Source organism: Triturus cristatus, chromosome 3_1 (genome assembly GCF_964204655.1).
Source record: "Triturus cristatus chromosome 3_1, aTriCri1.1, whole genome shotgun sequence".
Taxonomy (NCBI): domain Eukaryota; kingdom Metazoa; phylum Chordata; class Amphibia; order Caudata; family Salamandridae; genus Triturus; species Triturus cristatus.
Window position 1 is genome coordinate 114,536,669 of NC_140583.1, and position 9,761 is coordinate 114,546,429.

Consider the following 9,761-nt stretch of genomic DNA (forward strand, 5'->3'; position numbering starts at 1 on the left):
CCTTCTAGCTCCCCTACATCTGCTACAGAGCGTCTCTCTTCTAGATCCCCTTGCCTTTACTATGGTATGGCAGGTGTGTGTCTTTTCTAGATCTCTTATACTTGCCATTTTGTCTGTTCTAGATACTATTAGATCTGCCCTGGTGCCGTTGGAGTGTGTCTATTCTAGATCTCTTATATTTGCATGGATTCTGTCTCTTCTAGATCCCATCCATCTCCAGTGTTTCCCTGGTGTGCGTCCCTTCTAGTTCCCTATAGAGCCCTTATGTCTGACATGGATTTTGTATCTTCTTCTTCTAAATACCATAGATCTGCTATTATTTTCCTGGTGTGTGTCTGTTGTAGATTCCTTATATCTGCCCTGTCTTGTAGACCACATAGAACAGCTATGGTTTGCACAGTGTGTGTCCGTTCTCGATCCCTGTCATGGATTTTGACTGCCCACAGATCCAACCTGATAAACATATGTTTTCTTAATTCCAGCAGATATGTACCCGTTCATCTGATATGTGGGGTCCCTTGAATCCGCCAGACCGTGTACTTTCACATATTTCAAAATAATGCTGCTTTGCAAGCTAGCATGTACAAGGCTTGGCTACAAATTTGCTAAAGTTTCTTTCTAGACGAGAACAGAATGGATGGCAGACAAGCATCTTTCTAACATGGACATGTCTTTAGATAGCAAGGGCCATACTTATGATGGGGGTTGTGGTGCTTTTGCTCCACGCAATGTGGTGCATGAGCTAGGCAACCCCAAATGCGATTCATCAAGCCATGCAATACCACCTTGCTGGTCCCTGAGTGGCTTGATAAATCAGGAGTAACGTACCGCAATTGCTGCATTGCGCTGCGTTACTCTGCCATGGGAAGGAGGTCTATGGGCACTGCATAGGTGTTCCCCTGAAACTTCCATGGATTTTTGACGCACTCCCAGATTTACCATTGCTGGTCAATTTGGGAATGTGCCAAAATGCTACATATCCCCAGGGAGGCATAACAAAGAGAAATATTGCTATTTCTCCTTGTTACTTCCTCTTTCTATGTGTACTGCAGAATGCAGCACACATAGAGGAATATTCCTCAGAGAATTGTATTTGTGCAGGAAGGTCTCCTTTCCTGCACAAAAAACATCCTGCATGCATCCTGCATGCAGCGCAGGCACCCTTGCACCATGGTGCAAGGATGCCTGCGTTGATACTAGACAGCCTATTGTAAAGCAGAGCTGTAGAAAGGACAGGAATGCGCCATATTGTAAGAAATATGGTGCATTCCTGGCCTTTGCGTGTAATGCAGCTTATCAAGGTGACTTGCTGTGCTGCATTGCGTTACTATTACATAAATGTGCCTCAAGTGTTTCCAAACCGTAAGCCTGACTTACCGAGTGCCCTGAGCTCCATGGTGATGTCGATGTAACCATGTTCAGCGCTGTCGTAGGAGGCCTCCTGCAGACCCTTCATCCTGGCTTTGCTGAGCCGGACCTGTCCCTCGTTGCAGCTTCCGGTGCTGGAAGTGTCGCTTTCTACGCCCTCCGCCAGGATCTCCTCAAGCGACAGGACATCTCCCTTGGAGTGCTGTGGCTGCGTCAGCAGCTTCCGTAGAACGTTCCTATCGGAAATCTTACATTAAATTCTTTGGGGCATATGTATCAAGCCCTTTTCCCATTCGCAGACGGGACGATTCTCAGAATCTGGCCGTTTGCGAATGGGAAAAGGCCTTTTGGAATGTATCATCCCAAAAGGGCATCTCAAATTAGAGAATTGCAAAACATGCGATTCTCTATTTTCCTATTGCATTTAAGGAATCACAAAAATGCAATGTACGAAGCACAGAAAAAGTGCAATTTGTGCGTAAGGAATCGCAAATTACCACCAACTTCAAGTTGGTGGTAATTTGTGATTTCTTTGAAAAATTCGCTTTTTTGCATTTTTCAAAGTGCCATGTGATGCACATACATGCCCTTAGGGTATGTATGTGTGCCACATGTGCACACATACATATTTCAGGGCTGCAACAGGGTGTCCTTTTGACACCCTGGCACCCTTGAAATTGCATTCTCATTTTGCGATTCTCAAATTGCGAATCGCTAATTGAGAATGTTTTCCCATTCATTCCTATGGGCCTCCTAGCCCATAGGAATGAATGGGAAGGTATTCCCTAATTGCGATTAGCAATTTGCTAATCGCAATTAAGGAATACCAAGGAATCGCAAAACATTTTCAAATTATTTGTTACATCCCGTTTGCGATTCTCAAATAGCGATTCCCTAAAAATCGCCATTTGAGAATCGCAATTAAGGTATTTGATATATATGCCCCTTTATGTGTTATATTAATTTTATAAAGAATGCAATATTATTTTGTTTTGTTTATTCTCTTTAGCAGGCTTTTTAATATTTTAGTCAGAACTGTAGCACTCCAGACACCTGATAAATAAACAGTGGCAAGCCGATGTGTCTGTCTTTAATATGTCAACAAAGTCATGTACAAATGCTGTTTAAATACATTTAAGCCAGACCTATTGGCTTTGACAATGCTTGTTTCTAGATTTTACTTTAGATGTCCCCTGTGGGTTACTGTTATGTACAGTGACGTGGTGTACCTGTAGGAGGCCTCTTGCTGCTCTAGTTAGGATGTTTTCCATTTTCTAGGTGTGTGATCCTATAGTTTCCTCATTCCTCATAAGACATGTCCCTCTGCTTAGTAAACCTGCATAATCTTCTCCGCTTAGCGTAGACTGGCCTAAGCCTGCAAGCATGCCACCGAAGCCTTAGAAGGTCACAGCCAATCACAACCACTGTGATAATGCCTCTTGGCTCCTAGCAAGCATTAGGAACCAGCGCTTAGAAGCAAATCATTCCAAGACAGCCAACAATGGGAAGTAGAGGTAATTCATTTAGAAAACAAAAGTCCATTCTTCTATTGATTCAGGCGGACATAATTTCAAAACATGGCCCTATATTTACATTATGGTGCATACACCAAGCATCCCTTTCCAGGCTCAGCTGCATTTATGAGAGCCTTGCATCACTGTTACACCATGTAGAGTAGTACATGCATGCTGCACGGATCTCATAAAGATTTAGGAAGCCACGCAAAGCCACCCTGTGTTCCTTTCAGTGGGCTCATAAATCATGAGTAGGGCGATGCAGAACAAACTCTGCGTTGCCTTACTCTGCGCTCGGGAGGCCTTCCATGGGCATTTTGTTAGTTTTTCTCAGGCAATACCCAGGGAATTTGACGCTGCCCCAGATTTACAAAGCAATGTACACCTGGGGAAGCCCCAAATCAGTACGCCTCCCGAGGCGATGCGATGCGTAATGAGTAGAAATATGTTTATTTTTCCTTTTTTACGTCTTTCCATGTGTGCAAGAGGAAAATACCTCTTTGGATTACTTTTGGGAAGGAAGGTGCCCCTTCCTGCACAAAAACAATCCTGCCTGCAACAGAGGAACCCTTGCACCATGGTGCAAGGAAACCTATGTTGGCACTAGGCTGCCGAAACGGAGCCAGTGGAGGCAGAATGGACAGGAATGCACCATATTGCCCTTTCACTTTGGCATACAGCAGCCCTGCAAGGTGGTTCGCCTCGCTGCCCTTCGCCAAGATGCCATAAATAAGGCCCTCAGTGCTTAGTTAAAAAAAATATATATATTTTTATTGAACAGTACAACAGTTCCAGTTAGGTACACAATACCTAGCAGTTCGTGATGCAGTTTACTTTCCCCATTATATCGGGAGTGTTAGTGTGTCAGTACAATAAAGGCAGGGATCTTACATAGTCCAACATAGCAAACGTGGTTTCATTTATGCACCTGGATCTTCACCCTCCCGGCCACACCTCATTCTAGGATCTATATTTCTCCCGGGGCCCCATATATTTTCCCATTTCTTGGGGCATCCTCTGCTCTCATATACCCCCCTCTCCTCCAAGCGGCACCAATCCAAATCCATTTTCCAATCGCTCAGTGCTTAATTAAGTGGTGGGCATTGGCACTGTTTCAGGACCAAGACTTATTTTTTCTCATCAGACTGGCTAACTTTTCTGTAGAGCTCATTATGTTACTGTCAAATACGTAGTAAACTTCATGGGTGATGTTTATTTTCGTTACAGTTCCACTGAAAGCAAGCCCTCATAATGACTGGGCAGAGATTAATGCAAGTGTCTACTTGGGGAAAGGCCAAACTACAGGGCTAGAGCAATTTCAGAGGAGAAATTGGATATTGTAACATATCATTAAACCAGCTAGTAATCTCTTTTGTAATGTGAATTGTTATAGCTGGAAAAAATGTGTACATTTCACAGTGGGCTAGTCACTAGATATTAATAAATCTAAAAACTCAATCTGCTTTATATTATGATAGAATAATTTGGATTCATGATTAATGATAAAAGTAATAGTAGAGCAGATTTACCCAGCAAAGCATTTAGAGTGTTAAAGTCCACTGCAAATTCAAACTGCTCTGTATCAGCAAAGTTAAAAGTGGTAATGTTTAAAATAAAAAAGACATGAGCATAGGACATGTATCTTCATCTTGTTTAAATTTTATTGGGATAATTAAAAGCAGGCCCTAGACAATTGCGCAACTAATAGCTTTACAGCACTAATGGATAACACCCATATTAGGTAACGTGCTTTATTTGTACTCATGGCAAATGTACTTACCAACACCTGTGGAGAATTCTTATGGTATTAACACCCGAGTAGCCGAGAATTCAGTACTTGGCCCGCTGCGCATCAATTACCGCAGTCTGATTCTGGGACCTAATGCAGCGTGGCGTCTTTCGGACTCGGCAATCATCAGCTGGACGCATTAACTCCAGCTAAGTGCAACTGGGTAGTCTCCGGCAGTAATACACGAGGCGTGTATTAGATGGCGGTGGCCCAGTCGTACCTGACAGCAGAGCTTCCAATGTAGCGATACAATGGTTTCCCTACTCGAGCAGCTGTTTCCTTGAGGGAAAATGTACCCATCCACTCACCAGATACAATTTAAGGTACCCATTTACTATCTGAGCAAATTCAAGCTGCACGCCGATCGGGACCTCAATGCTGCCCGACCGTATGATGGCGACCGCTACCACACCCGCACTAATTAAGTCAGTGCCGTGACAGCGCCCAGCTCACCTGCACACCATCCTGCAAGGGCGCTTCTCCCATGCTCACCATGCCTGCTTATTATTGTACTGTTGATCCACGGCCAATTAAACGCTCAAGCACATTAATCCACATATCCAAAGCGGACGCGCTTTGGAGGCGGTGAGTGGGGGAGCAGAGGGTGACCCCAGTGATCCCAATGGGAGTTTGAAGGACCTGCTGGCGCATAGATTGGTCCCCTATGAAAGCTATGCTGGTGCTTTTGAAACGAGAATCGCTGAGCCAAGGCAATGCCACCAGAGAGGGAGGATGTCCCTTAAAACAAGGGGTCCCAGATGTTTAATCCGGACAAAAAGCATAGCAGAGTCAAAGAAACACAGAACTAGAGGCAAGACCAGCTGCAGAATCACGTGGCTCAAACGACTCAACTTGCCTGACTTTAAGATGGCAGTCAAGCTTCATATCCTATCCTACCATCCTCATCATCTCCATTCTCCAGTTTCTGGACTCGAGACCTATGGACACTTCACGATCTTCATTCTAACCCGGCAGAGCCCGAGCAACATGGCCGATTCCCAGTGGAGCTGCTACGACAGCTACAGGGGAGATTGGCTCTGGCTCACCGCTAGGGCCGTCACCTGACCCAACCGGACTTCGAACATAGGTCTCGTCGTTTTCTCCGCTGCTGTCTCCTCCCTATGGACTTCCAGCTCTCATCGACACTGCTTTCAATGGAACTATGACGTTGCCCCCTGGGCGGAATCTTCAACTGTTTGGACTAATCGCGGAGCCAGAGTTACCTTTGGCTGATACCCGGTGGAGCTATCATATGTAGCTATAGAGGAGTTTGGCTCTGGGATTTACCCCCTCGGCTGGCAACCACCCAGCCGGACATCGGACATTGTTTTTCCCTCGTCTCCCCGTTGTGATCCCTACCCTCCCCCGCATCAAGGGGCATGATCACCATGAGGCTCCTTTCTCTCCCTCTGCATCTACTGTCCCCTACTGTTCTTCACCCCATGACCTTTCTGCTAATTCCTGATCTTCACTCAATCCCCTTTACTGTTTCCCCTATTACCCCCTTACTCCATCGGTTTAGTGTTTCTATGTCTTGGAATGCACTAGTAACAAATGTAACTGTAACTTATTTAACGCTGTAGCACTGTTTGAGTAGAAAATCTGCTGAAGCAGCACAAAGAAGCAGTGCCCTCTAGCACGCTGAGTGGTGCCAATTGTACTGATTTTACAGCGCGATACTAGCTCCCAGTGCTAAAAATCAGCGCAAGCAGCGCGACGTACCGAATTCCGTCCGCTTGCGGATCTCCGCAAAGTTTATATGTAACGCAAGTTCAGTCCACCGCTACTTATGGTACAACATGTGTATTTCTAAAGGGCCATTCATCCCACCATTGATATCTTGGCACTGACTGAAATAACAGATGTTTGTTACTCAAAGGTGCTCAATTTGCCAACCTAAGAACGATGAAAGACTGCGGGGATCTGTTGTGGATTTAAATCTGTAATGATACAGTCAAGCACAAATACCTACAGTGGATGTATTACTCCACTGAGCCCATCAGACGCAACTCTATTAAAAACACCTATTTTAATTTCTTATTACAATTTGAGCACTCACTGCAGAGCGCGGGACTTAGTTTAAGGCAGTGCTTTAAATGGGGGCAAAATAGTGCAGGCACTCATTTAAATGTGGAGAGTGGGCGGGGCTTGGGGGCGGGGCTTAGGGCAAGACATGCCGAGACTTATTGACTTCGATACTACTTGCAGCACATACCAAAACACATGGGAAATGTCTTTCCTTGAACAAAGCAGGTTTGTTTACTTATAACAAAAAACACGAAACCCAAACGCGGCGATATTTCAACTTTTCTTTGTTTTGTAAAATGTGCAACATAAATTTTTGCTGTTCTCGAGTGACACAGAAAGAAACAAGCAGACATGCACCGACAAAACATTCCACACATTTACGCTAATATAACTTCCAAGAGTGTCTCTATTGTCTCCCCCCTCCCCCTCCCTTCTCTCATTTTTCTCAACAATCACAGGCAAGCAAACATAAGCAGACACTTAACAAAAGAATCGGTACGCTTTAAAGCCATTTGAACCTGGTTACCTCCCATGGCTTTCTTAATTACGCTATCACTGGGCTGCCTCGATGTCTGAACACCGAGATGGTATGCAAATGAGCCCACGCTGAATTGTTCAGCTGGGCTCCGCACAGGTCTATAGAAGTGCCTTAGTGATCAAAAAAAGTCCGCCAGCGTTTCATGAGTACCGGTACTCTTCTCGGCAGTAGAGAAGTGCCGGTACTCCGAGTGATAAATCTAAGAAGTGCCGGTACTCAGTACCGGTGAGTACCGGCCCATTTAAAGCACTGGTTTAAGGAGAATGCTCTTTTCCAGTCCGACCCGTGAAGAAAATTCTATTAAGTTCCCATCTGATCATTTCAACAATGGGGCCGCTAGGTGGCACTGTTGGTGCACATAGAGCGGGTTCTTAGACTACCAAATGTTTTTATTCAACCTCGTCTCATGGTAAATTCCTGGTCCTACAGCTGCCTCTTTCTTAGCGGCTGTGAAAACAAAGCAGAACTTTGCTAATAAGTGAGCTGGAAGGGGGCAGAGGCCTGGCTAGTATAGGCACTGGTGAGCTAGATCCATGACGGATTTTTAGGGTTATAAACAAACAAAGGAAGTACGGAGTTCCTCAGTGGATAACGACAAAATTAATTTATTATTTTGGCTACCTATGTGGAGACAAAGAGGCAGGTGGAGCTCAATGAGGGGAATTCCTCCTTTTGGAACCAGGGCCCTCACACACCCAGCAAGCTAGGTGTCATGCTTCATCATATGGGCCTGCTCCTCTTTGGGTCAGCGCTGCATTACCCAACGGGCTCCCGTAATGGGGCTCTTTATCACAGATCTTTTGTTCCGGCCGTCAAGGTGCTGTGTGGGTAAGGGGCCTGGTATGTGTAGATGTATGTGAAAAAGTTAAAACAGATGAGGGAATCCTGGGAAAAGACTTTATTCTAGTAGGATCCCAGTCTGATTAAAAGAAAAACAAGGGTAGATGACTAACAAGCTACAATGAGTCTAGAGGGGCTCTACTCCCAGTGGGGTCAACATGTTTCACGCCTTATTTAGTCAATGTGATCTAGTGGCGATTCATCAGGACCTATGGTAATAACTATCTACACAAGTGGTATATTGTAACCTACCTACCACTGTATGATGGTGCGGGAATGGTACCCGTGTACTTGATGGCACAACCTGCAGAGGAAAAAGATCAATGCAACACAAAGTTTGTTTATGAACAAGCGGGATCCCCCACAAGTTCACTCCACATTCTGTAAAAATGACACTGCAACACAATTCATGCCTACTCGTGTCCTGGAGAGGTAGTACTCACCATTGCACGTGAAGAGTAGTGGTTAAAAATTAAGTGAACAACAACAAATCCAAGTGACTCCGTTTAAAAGAACTAACGGTGAAGAACAGGCTGGTGAAATAATAAGTGGTGGTGAGCTAATTGTCATGGTGGAGAAAACAATCACGTGTGACTCACCCAACTAATATGAGGATTGCGCTTCATCAACTGCAGCGGAATCTAGACATCAGAAAGGGAATGTCTTTAAAAGGTTAAAAGACACAAAGGGGGTGTCATTATTAGAGAGCGGAGAATAGATTCAAAATGCTCTTTCAGAGTCCTGTCATCACGGGGCTGCGCCGAGGATTAGGTAGGAAGGGACGTTATGTCAGGTTTGTACACCTGTCCTTCCCCTTGGTATTGGTGCCTCCTTGTATACGGCGTGCTCCCAGGAATATCAGACTCAGGGGCGGCTGGTGACATTTGAAGGTGGTGTGGCATAGAGGTCCGGGTTGAGTGCCCGGTGGTGGGAGGGGGTGGGGCTCGGGAGGGTTCTCCGCCAGAAAATGTTTTGAAGGAAGGAGTGAAACACAAAGCAGATGGGCTCAGGCTTGACCTTCGGTTTATGGAATCCCAGTGCAATCCATTTTCGAATCAGACGTGTGCCAGAGCGCTTCGCCTGCATCTCTGTCCACAGACGGGCGCAAGCAAATGTTAACTTAACCCCGCAGAATTAGTGCAGTAAAAACTAGTGCCACAGGATCTTAATGCATGAGTCAGAGTGCGCAGGGCAGGCTCCCGCGATGCTCTTTTCGTTTCCTCTTCAAACAGCTGATGGCCCTCGAATGCAGCCGCGCCCCCCTCTCACCTTGAACTCCACTGACTGAAAGTTGCGGTGTGTAGTCCAGAGTCCACAGGCCCCTGACAGAGGCCAGCTGCTGGGTCATCACCTGCCTTTTCCTGGTGGGTTTGTTCCCTGCTTGTCCCCGGCACGGTCCAGCTGGGACTAGTAGTCTCCCCCAGCCCCAGGTACTCGGCCAGCAGGTCGGTGTTGCCCAGCCTCAGACACCAGACCACAGCGTTTACGAAGGACGTGTGTTCCCGTGGTTCCTCAGCCCCAGGATTTTTCGGACACCGCAATGGAGATCACCGGATCAGTACTGTTTCAGAGCTGCGCGGCGGTCGTCGGGCTCTTCCGCAGCCCACTCTCTCAGCTCCCTCCCATTGTCCAATCAGGAGGTCTAGGACTAGTGCGAAGTGAAGGTAAGGGAGTGCTCTGCTCC

General features: G+C 46.0%; 1 protein-coding gene across 1 annotated transcript in view; it reads right to left on the reverse strand.

The window, feature by feature from the left end:
* Positions 1-9,425, reverse strand: part of LOC146859806 (ankyrin repeat and BTB/POZ domain-containing protein 2-like) — a 47,108-nt gene extending 37,683 nt beyond the window's left edge. The window contains exons 1-3 of the mRNA XM_085646115.1: positions 9,347-9,425; positions 8,330-8,381; positions 1,378-1,604 (exon numbers count right to left, since the gene is read on the reverse strand). Of these exons, the coding sequence (XP_085502241.1) occupies positions 1,378-1,604; positions 8,330-8,381; positions 9,347-9,425 (358 nt within the window). The remainder of the gene's footprint in view (positions 1-1,377; positions 1,605-8,329; positions 8,382-9,346) is intronic.
* Positions 9,426-9,761: the final 336 nt, after the last annotated feature.